Source organism: Kogia breviceps, chromosome 8 (genome assembly GCF_026419965.1).
Source record: "Kogia breviceps isolate mKogBre1 chromosome 8, mKogBre1 haplotype 1, whole genome shotgun sequence".
Taxonomy (NCBI): Eukaryota; Metazoa; Chordata; class Mammalia; order Artiodactyla; family Physeteridae; genus Kogia; species Kogia breviceps.
The window spans coordinates 39,727,907-39,743,803 of record NC_081317.1 but is presented as its reverse complement, the minus strand read 5'-3'; the positions used below and the strand labels follow the sequence as shown (position 1 = coordinate 39,743,803).

General features: G+C 40.8%; 1 protein-coding gene across 34 annotated transcripts in view; it reads left to right on the top strand.

Annotated features, from left to right (window-relative positions):
• The window catches only part of NTRK2 (neurotrophic receptor tyrosine kinase 2), a 371,518-nt gene that overhangs the window by 24,137 nt on the left and 331,484 nt on the right, over window positions 1–15,897 (top strand). For all 34 annotated transcript variants that reach the window (XM_067041231.1, XM_067041225.1, XM_067041227.1 and 31 more), the window contains 3 exons: window positions 8,508–8,582; window positions 8,697–8,768; window positions 13,155–13,223. In XM_067041231.1, the coding sequence (XP_066897332.1) occupies window positions 8,508–8,582; window positions 8,697–8,768; window positions 13,155–13,223 (216 nt within the window). The remainder of the gene's footprint in view (window positions 1–8,507; window positions 8,583–8,696; window positions 8,769–13,154; window positions 13,224–15,897) is intronic.

Here is a 15,897-nt window from a genome sequence, read left to right as displayed (position 1 = left end):
TCCATTATAGTTTATTATAAGATATTGAATATAGTTGCCTGTGCTATACAGCAAATTCCTGTTGTTTATCTATTTTATATATGGTAGTGTGCATCTGTTAATCCCCTACCCCCAATTTATCCTCTCCGCATTCCCTTTTGGTAACCATAAGTTTGTCTTCTATGTCTGTGAGTCTGTTTCTGTTTTGTATGTACAATACATCATTTGTATTATTTTTTAAGGTTCCACATATAAGTGATATCACATATCACATAATATTTGTCTTTGTCTGACTGACTTCACTTAGTATGATAATCTCTAGGTCCATCCATTTTGCAGCAAATGCTGGTAATAGTCCATTATGTGTGTGTGTGTGTGTGTGTGTATATATATATATATATATATATATATATATATATATATATATACATATATATATAAAACATGTTCTTTATCCATTCATCTGTCAATGGACACTTAGGTTGTTTCCATGTCTTGGCTATTGTAAATAGTGCCACTATGAACATTGGGGTTCATGTATCTTTTGGAATTAGATCTTTTGTCTTTTCCGGATGTATGCCCAGAAGTGGGATTGCAGGATCATATGGGAGCCCTATTTTTAGTTTTTTAAGGAACCTCCGTACTCTTTTCCACAGTGGCTGCACCAATTTACATTTCCCCCAGCAGTGTAGGAGGGTTCCGTTTTGTCCACACCCTCTCCACAGGCACTTGAATTCTTAAGTTCCCGAGGAATTTAGGCTATTCTAGGAAGCTGCAGTTCTCAGAGCTTGGCATTGTGTAAGGATCTGAGAAGATACTTTATTTATCTCCTATTACCTCTGTAGGTATAACACATGAGAGCAACCTGTAAAATGTCCTCATTGCTTCATTGACTGTTGTTTTCAGGCTGTGATTATTTGTCAAGATGCATTTTGCAGAAATTTTAGAAAGTATTCTTCACTGTAGGTGCAGGACTCATAAGTCCATGGTCCTGGTGGGGGCGGTAGAGTGGGTATGAGCTCAGAATCCAGAGGCAGGTAGATTTGGGTTCAAATCCTGTTTTGGCAGTTATGTAATCCTGGGGACGTGACCTAGCAAGGTTGGGCCTCAGTTACCTCTTCCAGAAAGTGGAAACAATCATAGTGCTCTCCTGGTAGCTTTGTCAGGTTAAGGGAGACACCCCCTGGGTACCTCAGTGCCTGGCACACAGCACTCTCTAAAAGGGAATTACTGGGGCTACTTCTATGCCCGTGGCCAAAAAGAAGATGGAAGTGCTGCAGCTAATCAGCCTGTGCTAGTAGGCTGGTGCTGGAATTCAGGTTCTGAGCCCACTTATTTGGTGTTCTCTGCATTCACGTTGTCACAGGTGGGGTGGTGGACCCTCTCTTAGGAATGGAGTGATTGAGAGATTCTTCTTTTGAATCCTGCTTTGGTCCATCAGGGACTGATTTTCAAAACTCTTTCTTAGCATTTTGCTGAGCAACTGAAGCTACCTGGTTATGGACTCAAGGAACAAGGGCACATTTTAAAAAACGGATTATTCTCTTCCCCGTGATGGAAATCTTATGGCAGAGAGGATCCTGTCAGAGCCGAAATGCCTCACCCCATGGCTGTAAGCCTGAGCACATATCACAATCTCTTGTGACATTTGAGTTCTATCTGCTTTTATTAGCTTAATTCTTTATTTATGTGGTGGGGGAGAGGTGAGGGTAGCCAGGGTAGTGGGAAGCAATTCCATTTTGAAGAGCGACCATTAGAAATACTCACTGCTCTTTCCATTTCTTTTTGATATATCGTCAGCCTACAGGTCAGGTAATAAAGTCTAAGGTAAAGGGAAATTTTACTTTGGAGCAATCCTGCTCTTAAGCTAATACACAGGAAGAAAAGATGCATTAGAAACCACTCTTTGTTACTTGGAAAGATTGCCCGGAGGAATTATTTGATAGGTTGTTCAAGTCAATGTGAAATCTTTTCAAATGAGATGAGTATCCTTTCTAGGAACCTGTAATGCAAAAATGTTTCCGTGAATTTTTCCTAAAATTATCTGTTTTTTTTTTTTTTTTTCCCCCAAAAAGCCACCTACGGGCTTTTTGGTAAGCCTAAGGAAAGGAAATTCTTTACCCTCAAGAAAAAGTCATAATGAAGGCCCTGGATGTCATGTTGAGAATGCAGAAGCTTTGGTGACAACACAAAATAAAATGGCAAATAGTGTGGACTTTGCTTATGTTCACATTTTTTATCTGTTGACTTTCTGGGCCCCCTTCGAAGCCTGACCTCATGGAAGCCTTCACTGCCCAGCGATAGCTTGTAGCTCCTTCCACTGCAGCCTCTCAGTGCATGTACTTGACCTCTGCTTGGAAGTTTCTCTCTTTTGCTCATCAGATACTGTGGCAGTGAGCACTGACCTTCTGGAGCATCACCCCCTCAAAGTCCAGAAGAGCTGGATCTGAAGATTCTTGCTGTAGCCTTAACATTTCTGAAACTGAGATGGCGAATGAACGCTCGTCTTCCGAGGGCAATTAGTTTTCATCATTTACGAAAAATAAATGAGTGTTTGGTTTGACTGTGTTGTATGCTTGTGATCTAAATTTGCTTCTAGATTGGACAAATTTTGCTTTCAGAATTGGCTATCTTCCTCTGTTATGGTTGTTACTTTTTTTCCCTTGTTTTCTATATGACAAATGAAGTTATGTTCTATTACCACAATCTTCACTTAGGGTCTATAGTGTGTATATGTCTGGTCTTTCCAGTGAGATAATAAGAACTCCAGTGGAGGATCTGTGGGTCAGATTGATTGCTTTAAGTCAGCCAGTGTTCCATGAGCATCAGCTCTGTGTTCCGAAATGGACGTGCAGTTTGATGAATAACACTCTTCCATGTGAGGAGTTAACAGTTCAGCAGGAGAGTTAGGTATATTAGTACAAAAATACAATGGTGGGTACAAAGAGTACCTCCATCCCCTCTAATTCTTAATTATAAAGTTAAGAAGGAGAATAAATGCTAAAGAAATGCTTGCCGGGCTTCCCTGGTGGCGCAGTGGTTGAGAGTCCGCCTGCCGATGCGGGGGACACGGGTTCGTGCCGCGGTCCGGGAAGATTACACATACCGTGGAGCGGATGGGCCCGTGAGCCATGGCCGCTGAGCCTGCGCGTCCGGAGCCTGTGCTCCGCAACGGGAGAGGCCACGGCAGTGAGAGGCCCGCGTACCACAAAAAAAAAAAAAAAAAAAAGAAAAAAAGAAATGCTTGCCAACTGATGGAATACAAATGTTTTGATTGGAAAAAGGCTTTTTGATGTTGCCTGTAAATCAAGCAGCATCTCAGATATTGTAGGGGCCCAGAAGAGTTTTAGGTGAATTCATTGAGAAGTTCCAACTTTCAGGACAGAAGACAGTAATCTTGGGATGTAGTAAAAGTTAAAAACAACAATAAAAAACAAGCCTCATAATGTGAGGCCCAAGAAAGAGTACTATAGATGGCTTTTAGAAAGGAGGAAGGCATATTTGGGCAAAACAGGATGGTCGAAGGCCGAGAGTGATTCCACACAGATTGCGGATGGAGGGGTGGGCCTGAGGGACCTGGAGGCCAAGGAGGTAAGGGAGAGAAACTCTTAAGGGGTATCAGATTTTAAAAATCCAAATCCACCAAGTCTCTTTGTCACTATTCAAAGGCTGCCAACCGTCCCCAAAGAGAACTAAGGCAGCAGTGTGTGCAGGTTGGAAGGGCAGAAGCTCGAAAGCTTGGCTGAACTCATGTGAGCACTGGTGCATGGACTCTAGGGGGAGGGCTTGTGTCTTAAAGCCCCTGGGGCCTAAGCTTTCCAGATCGGTGGGCTTGGGTCAGAGGAGTTAGGGGCTGTCATGGAGAGAGAGGTCTGTACCAAAACGCTGGACCTTTCCACTGCTTCTGTGGGAGTGGGACCCTTCTCAGGGATTCTATTAAGCAAAGCTTGACTTAGTAAGGAGCCCTCAGAGTTGGCCAGCACTTTGGAACAGCTTTCTGGGAGAACAGTTTTCTGGGGGAGAGCCTACTACATTGCCTGTCCACACATCTTTCAGCTGTTTGCCCTGGCCTGGCCTTTCCTCTCTCCTTCCTAGCCCTGTGTTGGTCTCTGCAGCTGCTGCTTTTCTGATCAGTGGTAGCTATGAGATGGCAGAGCTCAAAAGACCTGGTGTTGCCAAGGTCCTTCTGGAGGCACGTGGAAGTCACCAGTAGGGGGCAGCCCAGCATGCTCCTTAGTCTTGGACCTCTCCAGGGGCTCTGGGGCAGGGATCAGAAGGCTTTTAGACTGTTTGCTTTTGGGTGGTCCAAGGAACCAAGGACTTGAGCCCTGGTGTATTTGGTGACCTAGTAACTGAGAAGCCCTGGGGTCCAGCTTCCCTGTGGTCTTTTCCTTTGCAGCTTTTTTGGCTCTCCCTCTTTCTTTCCCCCCTTCCTCCCTCCCCTCCCTCCTTCCTACCTTTCCTTCCTTCCTTCTTTCTTTTTTCTTCATACATTTAAAAAATTCATAAAAATGTAATGACATAACAATAACTTCAGGTGCATATATTCAGAACTGACACTTTAACATTTTTGTCTTTTTTGTTACAAAGACTTTTCTCTTTTAAGAAAAGAAATAGTTTACTGGTTTAATAAAGCAGTTTAACAGTTTCAGTTTCTTTATCCCTGATGCAGATCTGTCTCCTTTCCCAAGGTGACTTTCCTTGCAATCTTCCTTTTGTACTTTACAACTATCCTTGACTATGAACACTATGTGGTATTGTTTTCTGTGTCTTTTTAAAAGTTCACATCAATTGTTTTATATGATATGTACATATCAGTTTGAAATTTTGCTTATTGTTCTTTCTCACTTAGCATGAGTATTTCTTTCTGCTCACATATAAAGATCTGGTTCAATCTACCGTAGTTATTTAACACGCCTCATTTTATTCTCTTTCTTAACTGATGGACACTTGGGTTGTTTCCAGGTTTTTATTCTGACTGTGTTACCATGAATGTTCTTGTATATGTCTCCTCATGTGTAGGAGTGAGCATGTCTCTCAGGTGAAAACCTAGAAATGGAATTGTTGGACTCTGTAAAGCGTGTGATGTATAATTTTCCAAGATGCTGGCAAATTACTCTTCAAAGTGGTTGTGCCAATTTAGACTCGCTCCAACAATATAAGAGAAATACCCCACATCCTTAGCAATGCTTTATATTGTCAGATTTTAAACATTTTGTCCAGCTAGTGGCAGAGGAATGGTAAGTCCATGTGGCTTTGGTTTGCATTTCATATTCCTTGAGGGGTGAGCAGATTTTCATATGTTCCTGGGCCATTGAGGTTTCTCCTTTGTGAATTGTTTGTTATAAACTTTACTGGCTCCCATTCTAACCCTATGATTCCTCACTTAATGGTGTCTAAGCAGCGTTTCTTAAGGGGTAGATTTCATGAGCAATGTATAACCCACGGCTATGTTGTGGGCCTTTCTGCAGATGGTAACTTATAAAAGGGAATTCTTGGCATCTAGAGGGGCAATTGCTGACCTTTTAATCCAGCTCTTCTGTTGCTTTTATCCATTTTGACCAGGAGAAAAATTCATTCTTTATCCAGGGCATCCCTGCCTTCACAGTGGAAGAACATTCTTTAATGACCATTTTTAATACTTTCACATGGTTCTTTTGATGGTTTTCAACAAAATCTCCTGTCTGGTCTTAGATTCAAGAACAGGTACACTTTGCTTAATATCTGACTTATTTTCACCTCATGAACACTGTGAAGTTACCACTGGCTAAATGTATCCCCCTTTCCTTCTTTTCAGGGGCAGTGGTCACTGGAAAGCTTAGAATTATGCTTGTGGCCCTTTCCCAGCATTTTAAACCCAATTCCTACCTCCACTGATGTCTCTGCCCTGGCTCTTCTTTCTATATGCCTTTCGTTAAAAAAAAAAAAAAAATTTATTTATTTATGGCTGTGTTGGGTCTTTGTTTCTGTGCGAGGGCTTTCTCTAGTTGTGGCAAGCGGGGGCCACTCTTCATCGCGGTGCACGGGCCTCTCGCTATCGCGGCCTCTCTTGTAGCCGAGCACAGGCTCCAGACGCGCAGGCTCAGTGATTGTGGCTCACGGGCCCAGTTGTTCCGCGGCATGTGGGATCTTCCCAGACCAGGGCTCAAACCCGTGTACCCTGCATTGGCAGGCAGATTCTCAACCACTGTGCCACCAGGGAAGCCCCTATGCCTTTCATTTTTATTTATGTTCGCTCGCTGTATTTTATTGAATACAATTGGAGAGTTTATAAATTAAAAATATGACAAAAATGAAATAACAATAAAATAAAGGGCATAAATAACTAAATAAAAAGTTAAAAATAAATGCCTTGTGCCACAGACATTGACTAAATACCTCCTAAGTGTCAGGCCCCTGTCATAAGCATGGAGGATGCAGTGATGAGCCAGCAAAGAGAGCTGGAGAATCTCTCAGACAATTTCAGAACAGTGACAGCCACCATGCTAGCTCAGCTGTAAGGAGTGAACAAGCTTCTTGGGAATTCTGGTTGTGACCCCAAAGGAAACCTTGCCCATGTTATTTGTCCTTTTTTCTGCCAGTTGCATGAAAAAAAGCATTAAAATATAGGGCCCTCTTGAATGCAGTTCTTATTGCGAGATAATTTAGAAGAGGGAGGTCACTGTGGTTTCTACTGAAAATGTTAGTGGATTGAAAATCTTGGAAAAATGTGTGATAATTTTGAAACATTTCATAAAAACTCTTAATGTTGAAAATTGTTGTTTGCTCATTAGGTTGGAGTCTTAAAATGTTTCCTTCTGTGTGGGGTAGAAGGAAAGAAGGGAAGGAATCCTTCCTGCACATCTATTAAGTTCCAGGCCCTGGATATCAGAGAGAACCAAGATCTCTGAGCAGAAGATACCCTTCTATCTTGGACGTTGTTTTTTTAATGTAACAGGAGCAATGTTTATGTGGGTCCTTTTAAAATTATTTATCTTTGGTGTAATTTTTTTTCCCTCAGAGCATTTACTTATTTTGCTTTATTTCTAAAATTTCTTTTCTAAACATGGGAGCCCCAATACTTTTGACATCTATTTTTTTTTTCTTCTTTTGGATTGGGTAGAAGGAATCTGTAGATGCTGTATCTCCTCCCTCATTGGTTACTATTTTTTTCATTTTAATTCATGTTGTTAACAGTAGAGCTACATATTTGTTTTCAGTGTCTTAATTGGAATGTTATGTATCTTAAATTTTTTGAAAAAGAAAGGGGAAAATCCATCCTAATACAACTTCCTGGGGTGCCTTTGGAACTCCAAGTGTTGCCCATCCATCCATCCATCCTCCTTGAAGACCTACATTGTGCAAGGTTCTTTGCTAGATGCTGTGGTGTATGTTAAGAATTATAAGGCAGGATCCAGCTGTCTTCAAAAAGAGGTCGTGATCAAGAAAAGTGAATAGACAGATACTCAGATAACTGTAGCACAGGGTAATTCCATGGTAGTAGGTTTGATAGCTTTGTGTTTGTGTTACCAGGGATTTTATTGGTTGCAAATGACAGAAATTCAGATCAAACTTCTGTTAGTGACAGCTAACCTCAGAGATGTTTGGATCCAAAAGCTCAAGTGACATTTTCAGGGTTCTCTCTCTTTATATCTCTTAGCTCTCTTTCCTCCTGTGTGCTGACTTCATACTTGGACAGTCTCTTTCCTTGTGTCCCCAGGCCTATGTAATCTTTCAGCTATAATCCCAGAGAATATCATGGCATTCATCTTTTAATTTTAGGGAAGCTTCTCATTAGTCTAGTTGAGGTCACAGGCACATTTCTAAGCCAGTCCTCATGGTCCAGGGGATGGAACTCTCCATGCAGCCAGAGTTACCAGTTTATTCCTGTATGTGAGGGTTTGGTGGATGGGGAAGAGGAGATTTCTATAGAGAGCGCACTAGGGCAGTGTGGGGTTTTAGAAATGTGGTTCCTGAAAGGAAAAATTGGTTTTATTACTGACAAAAGCAGAACGAGGGGATCCTGGGCTGGGAAAAGAGAGAGTTGGAAGGAAGGGAGGGAGGGAGAGAAAGAGAAAGGGGGAGGGGAACAGTGTTTCAGGAGGTAAAAGGAGGGAGTGACTGCTTCTCTTGGAATGTGAGGAAAGATGTGATTTGTCCTCTGTGTGGTGATGCCAGCTTCCCTGTGGCTGTTACCATAAGGGTGAAATGCTTTTGAGAGGTAGTGGATGCATTTCCAAGTTATTTTCATCTCTATACACAGGGGATACCTTGAGTGGAGACGCAAACTGAACTTGTTAGTTGCAAGAGTAATAAAAGTTTAAGAAAAAAATGATATTTCATTGACAATGAAACCTGCTCAACCATGGTTTCTCCTCAGTCTCATTTGGTTTTGCTCTCCTTGCTGTATTTAAAATAAATGGTGGGGCTAGGTGGGTGGGGAGGGACTGCCTTGAGCAGCCTGGTGAGGTTGGATGGAAGTTACCCATTTTTTAATGGACTGCCTGCATTCTGAGTTACTAGTTTTGCACTCTCTGCTTTTTTTGCAGTTACATTGCAAATCAGAAAAGATTAGAAATCATCAACGAAGATGATATTGAAGCTTATGTGGGACTGAAAAACCTGTGAGTACTCAGGGCTTGCATACCTTATCGCAGAACTTTTTCTTATGCTCTGTTATCATCAGAGGGACAGTCATCTGTTAGCTCTAACATACATGCAATTATGTGTTTTCTTAGGACCATTGTGGATTCCGGATTAAAATTTGTAGCTCATAAAGCATTTCTGAAAAACAGCAACTTACAGCACATGTAAGTAAAGGTTGATTTTTTTGCTTCCCAGGACCCAACTTATTCAATATTTTCCCCCTCTGTTTATTTTTCCTTCTTTTCCAGCTCTAAACCTCCTTTTAAAAAGTTAGTATAGCTTTGACAATAGCTTAGAAGCATTAGCTTTGATTTCTGAATAGCTTTAGAGGGGTACTTAGAACAGCCTGCTTATTCCCTTTCATGAATTTCTGGGCCATTTCCATCTTGGACAGAGCAATAGGCCAACAGCAAGGAGTCTGATGTGAAAACTATGTCCTGGTACAGCGTCCTCGATTCTTTTCCTTGGAATCATGACATGTTCCCTGGAAGACATCAAACTAGTGGAATTGAAAGAAACTGACTTGGCCTTGGCCTTTTTAGGGAACTAAAAATTGCTAATGATCTTCCTCCTCCCCCAATAGATCCTCTTTTGAACCTTCTTTTTCCAAAAGCTATGTGTCATGATTGATAGAAGTGGAGAAAACTCAATCATGGAACATGCCAGAGGTTCAGACAATTGTAACAATAGCAAATGCTTCCACTGAAGTCAGGGTGATATCAGCTGAAGTCAAATGGAAATATGGACAGTAGAGCTCTTAGGTTGTTTGCTGCTAAATCTTCTTAGATGATGGCACTTGGTCAATAAGGTGTGGCCTTCCTCAGACGTTTCTTCATGAAACAGAGGATCACCCTTAAGCTCTGATGGGCGCCCCCCACCCCGAGTTTTCAGTAGGAACTTCTGCAGGAGGAAGGTTGCCTGCATTCATTGACCCTTTTGTGCTTTGCAGATTCTCTGCAACAATACCTTATGTGTTTCATAGACTACGATCTACATACAGAACTCTCACCTGGTTGATCTCACTTGATTTTTCTGACAGTTGGTAGGGAGGATCTTCTTGATTCCCATTTCATAAGCGCAAAATCAGACTCAGGTCCACAGATGGAAAGTGGCAGACTCAGGGCTCACTCCTGGCTATGTTCTTTTAGTAAGAGGACAGAAAATAAAGTGTGTTTTCCATATAAGAGAATCAGCCCTTCTTGTAACATTTGTCCTCTTTCTTTTTCTTGGGGAGAACTGTTCCCTGACTGATTTCCAGGCCAGTTTGTAAAAGAAATCGTTCTCTTCGAGCAGATTGCCTGGACACTCTATGGAAATTTGTTGATCTTATGAAAAACCTTAATTTCATCAAGCCAGTACAATGACTTCATATTTCATAGGTGGCATTAATGAGGGAATCAATTTAAAAATAAAGTCATTATTATAGTTAAGATATAAAACTTTTGGCAAAAAGGTGACAAAATTCCAAGGAACTTTATTAACACATTTCATGTAGAGGCTTTTTGGCAACATCTCCGTAGTTGGTTTGCCCGCACAAATTCTGATGTCTTGCGTAGGCCTTGCTAGCATAAACAAGAGAGAAATTGGACACAAGAAAAAGGCAAAATGCTCTAATGCAATCACTTATGTGTAACTAATGACCTCAGTGGTTACATTCCAGTATTTTCATTACTTCTGACTGCAGACCTAAATTACTCAATGACCACGTTTTACTGGTTATTTTACTACATCACTTCCCCTAACGTAGTGATCTCTATAGTGGGCTATGGTTAATTGTTTTAGAAATAGACCTTTTTGTGACTTTGCTATGCCTCTTATATTTTCCCTTGTTCCAAGTTATTTATATGAAAACCAAAGCCACCTTTTGTATTTTTTTCAGGCTGATTTACGGTAGAATAATTTTAATGGTATTCTGTGTGCTGTACATACTTACATAAAGCCAAATATTAGTCCCAGTCTCCCAAAGAGGTGTCATTTGAAAATAGGAAACCAAGGAGATGGACATATCTTATACAGCTTCTTTAAAAGCTAACAGTTGGGAAGCCCAGTTACTGATCAAACTGCAAAAATTACTGATATTTGTAGCCATTGTCAAATGGTAAGGCAGTAGGAAGTCAGGCTAGTATTCAGACAGTTAGAAAGAAGTTACAATGTCAGTAAGCTTCAGATATTCACGTGATGAAAGAGTCTCCTAATCGCCAAAATAGAAATTAAATTAAGCAGTTGGTTCTAGGGAATGGCAAGGAGGAGGAAATTAAGTCAGTTGTCTGCCTTTCCAGACCTGGGTCTCAACTTCTGCTTATGACTGAAGGCGCTGGCGTGTTCTCCCTGATTTCCACACGTAGTAAACGGCATCCTTAGTTGAACATCAGCACCGTGGCTGCAAGGGAACTGATAAAGAAACGTGTATGAGAGGCTGTTTCTCTCTACCCTTGGGATTTAATGATTATCTCTCTGAGTTCCTCCAATAAAATAAAAATGTGCACAAGAGCATCTATTTCACTTTGGGTTTTAGGGGAATTCAGACTGGATCCTGTCTGTTACTTTCATCATTCCTCCCCTAACCTGTACATCCCATGCTGACTGTCCAGAGCCCCTAGGACTGGTCCCTGAGTTTATTTCTTGGTGCCTTTAATTCCTGCCCGGCCCCTGAGAACCCAGAAACTGTGAGAAAAGCCAGTATTTGTGTTTTCCAGGGACTTTGCAGAGGTGCTAATTAGCTCCTTTGCAAAAGTTCTATAATCAAACAGTAAGAGGATTGTTGATTTTTTTTCCTTCCCTCCTCCTCCTTTTTGGCGTTTGGACCCAATAAGAAGTATGGTTCATAAAACTCATCTTGTTCTTTGGCGTGTAACCCTGCTCTGGGCTGTGCTGCTAGCAGCCTGACAGGGCAGCTGCCCCGGTGCCGGCCTTGCTAGCCGACCCGGAACCTTGACAATGAGTGTGTCCTCTTTCTTTGCCTCCTCTCTCCTCTTTCTTCTTGGGAGGAAGAATAGGGTTTTTGTGGTTTTTTTTCCTTCAGAAGGATGGGGATTTCTGATGGAGATGAAAACATTTGTGCCTCACAGGCTCTGGTGAAGACAGGCAGAGTGACTTGTCAGTGTATTATACTGCAGTGAAACCCATTCTTAATTCACGTTCCAAAAGAAAAGATTTATGTGGGCACATTTTACAACTTCTCGCTGGATTATTTTTTCATGTGGGTGAGCACTTTACACTCAGTGTGAGGAGAGAAGATGCCAGCGTAGAAGGAAGAGGGCACCCTCTTGTAGATGCCCCGGGGTTTGGATGAGAGGAAATCTCAGTATAGAATTAAGCTGGGAGTGGCCGTGTGCCTTCTTGAGTTATGAGATGCTAAAGTGGCATTTTCTTTATCCATCAGCTGACTAGTCTTAGTTCATGTATTAGCTCCCCCTGGTCTTTAACCCCTCTGTGAAAGAGACTGGCCAGACAGACCAGCAGACTTCAGCCCATGATTTTGTGAGACAGACACAATAGACTAACCTCAGTGAGGCCAGGATTGCTGTCGCTGTAGATTTCCCGCATTTACCTGACTCTCAGACCGGTGCTCACCTTCCTGAACGGGAATCAGATACTGAAAGTCTCATGGCAGACTGTTGAGGGCTCAGCTGTTTTGTTAAATTTGATGTTTGTTTTACATTCATGTGACTCATGAAACACATGTCTAGGGGACCAAGCATTGCACACTCTTTAAATAAATTCGACCAGTAAACAAATTCACAGAGCGAGTCAGCTGCTAGGATTAAGGGTCTGAATTTCCCAGCTCAAGGTCTCATGGCACTGATCATTGGAAATCGAAACTCCCATTCCCTTGACTAAAACTACGTATTTGGAACACATCAATAAATTCATTATTATTTTTCAGTCACAAATAGGGCATCTTTTCATTGTCTGGTTGGTCCACATCTTAAAATGATATGTTGCTAGAATAGTTCCAGATAAAATTTGACATATTTTTATCTGATCTTTTGTTGTTATTCTCATCATGAATTTATCTAGTTATTTGGAAGTCATATATAAGCGATCTCAGCAGAGTTTATCAATCAATAGGTGTTATCTTTCCTATTAGGATGTGTTAAATTCAGTTAATATTCAGAGTTTTGTGTGTTGTGTAATTTCAAAATATTCATGATGCTTTTTAGTTTTAAAGTATCTTTTCCCCCAGTGAGTTTATGGTTTAAATTTAATTTAGTTTAATTTAATCTCCCTATTAATTGTTCAGAAGATCAGCTATCTCTAGGAGGTATATAACTTGGCTCTGAATACGAAAATGAAAATTTGGTAAAAAAGAGATTCAAAATAACCATTACAAAAATTATGCCCCCTCAACCCCACTCTCAAGCAAGAATTATAGGAGAGACAGGGAAAACTAAGTTATTACTCTAGGTGAAAGAAAGAGGTTACTGGATCTAAAGTATGGCATGAACCATGATCACATAAAATTATATTTTGAAAAAAACTTTATTTGAATACTTTATTCCTGAAATGTACACTTGTAATTCACATTTAATGCTTTTGATTCCTTTCAGCAATTTTACCAGAAATAAACTGACGGTATTGTCTAGGAAACATTTTCATCACCTTGACTTGTCTGAGCTGTAAGTAATGATTTTGTATGGCACTTGGGGAAAACAATTTCAAAGGAAAGTGTAATTAAGTATTTTTTAAAATAAGTGATGCTGCAGGTCTATTTTTATGTCAAAATTCATGAAAAATGATTTCTTAATTTTTGGTCATTTGTTCTTTTATTCCTCCATGAAAACATGATTCAGCAGTAAAAAAAAAAAAAAGAAATCTCAGTAGTAATATATCATTTATAATGAGTTTAAATGTTGTTTTTACACAAAAGACTTGTTTTCTAAAGGAGGGAAAATGAGAAAAAGATGAAGGTTTTGTGTGAAAAAGGCGGCAACATGTCTCGTAGCATCTGTTTGGTCCTTGTTCTGTCCAGGCCCTAATGGAAAGCAAAGCCATTCAAGGAGCAAACAGCAATGGGCAAAACTCCTCAGTTTATACCCCAGCAACAGTGCCTGCATTCCCTTAGTGAACATTCGCGGACAGGCAGTCTCTCCCTACCCAACCATCCTTGTGAGATTTCCTTCTAGGTCTGCCACTGCATTCAGGATTTATCTTTATCCCCAAATCCCCTTTGCTGAAAAATGATAGGGAAGATATTGAAATGTATCGATTACTAATAGCCAGCATTTCCAAGTGTGCTTAATTCTTGTGTTATCACCGTGAAGCAAATATAAACTGCTGACATTCCTATGGGTCAGGTACCCAAAGAACCTTAAAGCACAGGCTCTGTGTGTCAGAGGTGGGCCCAGATGGACAAGGCCTTTGAATACCAGGCAATAACTTTTGCTTAAACTATCTGTTGCCTGAGTTGTAGGGTCCACCCCTATTCACAAGGAAATCGTGCAGATTAGGAGATGCCACTAGTAGAGCAATAACAAGTTAATAGGTAGTCATGAGAGTTACATGGTGGCAATTCTTTTGGGAGAGACTTAATTCAGGGAGTTGAAGCACTGGCTTTCTAACACAGGGATAGGCATAAAAAACTTAAGGAAGTTATGTGCAATAAAGTAGGCTGCTCAGTGTAAAAATTTTGAGCATCACTGGAGAGAATTTTCTTGATGGATTAAAAATTAGAGTTCTGATTTCAAATTCACATGTCTCAATACTGCCCCTGTAGCATATTTAATTAATTCATTCAACAAATGTTAATTGTGTACCTGTTGCAAATCAAACTAACATGGCACTAGGCCATAGGGATATAAGGAGAACGCTATCTGTATTCCAGGACTCTGCTATCCAGGGGGAGCGGTAGAAGCCTGAACAAATTAAGTATAACATGCTCTAACAATCGCTGCAAAAGGAGTTAGTACAGTGTATGAGAGGAAGAAGCCAGCTGTCTGCCCGTGCCGTGTGGTCAGATGAATGTTGCTGTCTTTGTAGCTCAAGATCCCTTCACTTCTTTATCCCTTCTGTGGATTCAGTCATACCTGCTTTTAAAAAAGATTTCTTAGTTTTTCATGGACTGAGAACACCAGGAAACCTCTTGGATTAGTTGGGGTTTAAACATTGTGGATATCATCTGCATTATATTCCATACCTAGTAGTCTTGACTCTTATTTTGGTGTTGGAGGGATATTTGGAGGTGATCAAGCAGACACAAATTAAATTGAGTCTGCCAGGACCACATTTTCTCCAAGGAAACTCCTGGAAAAGTCTCCAGGGATTCCCTGAGATTCTTAGAACCCAACCAGAAAACCACAGGAGTAAATGATGTTGCAAAGCCCAGGTCCTGTCCTCACGGAAATCTTAAGTATTGTGGTTAATGCCAGGCAGAGCCTATGTAATGATTTAAAATAGCCTCATTTAAAGGCTCATTGCCATAAATGGAAGTCATCTTAAATAGGCCACTGAGTGTTATAAATAAGCATTTAAAGATTTTTTTTTTTCTTGTGGTTTTTTTTTTTCCCTCTTGACTACTTCCTCCTTGACCAATCACAGGCCACAGGAGTCCAGGCAGCATGGCTGAATAGTGACTTTCTCTTTGCAGACCCTCCCACAATGGGCTAAGTAGCTCAGTCTGGAGCTCGGTTGCACTTGCTCTCAGAAACCCAGAGCTTGGCATGTGTGTGTGCATGTGTGTGTGTGCGTGCGTGTGTGTGTGTGTGTGTGTGTGAGAAGGAGGTCTAAGAGCTCCCTTCCAGGTTCTGTCTCTCACATTCACTCCAGCTTTCTTGCATCAGTCAAACTGAACTGTGGTTGCATCATTCGGAAAGCTGGGAGTGCACCTTTCTGGCTCTCACACTTTAGTCTTAGCTTTGTATTCACAGTCTTGTTTTCAATTCAGATGAAATTGCTCTGCCCTCCACTGAAGTTTGAACTTATTAAGTGATAACACTTGAATCTCTAACCTGGTTAGAAATAAGTATGTTAGTGTTCCCGAAAACTTAACGCTGGCTTCTTCACTTAAGATCTTCTTCATAACTGTATAATATCTGTGATAAATTTGTTACGGTAGCTTATTTTCCCCCATCTTATGAGACATCTTTTTCTATCCTATATTATAATTATTTCTGTTCCTACCTTGTTTCCCTATGGATCTGAAAGGTCTCACATCACTTTGCATCCTTTAGCCTCTACAGGGGTGTTTGCACATAGCAGAAGATCAGTAAGTGTCAGGTAAATGAATGACTAATAAGTACTGTTATGCTATAAAGATGGGTATGACTTCCAAAGATTGCTGGCTAGAAGAAATTC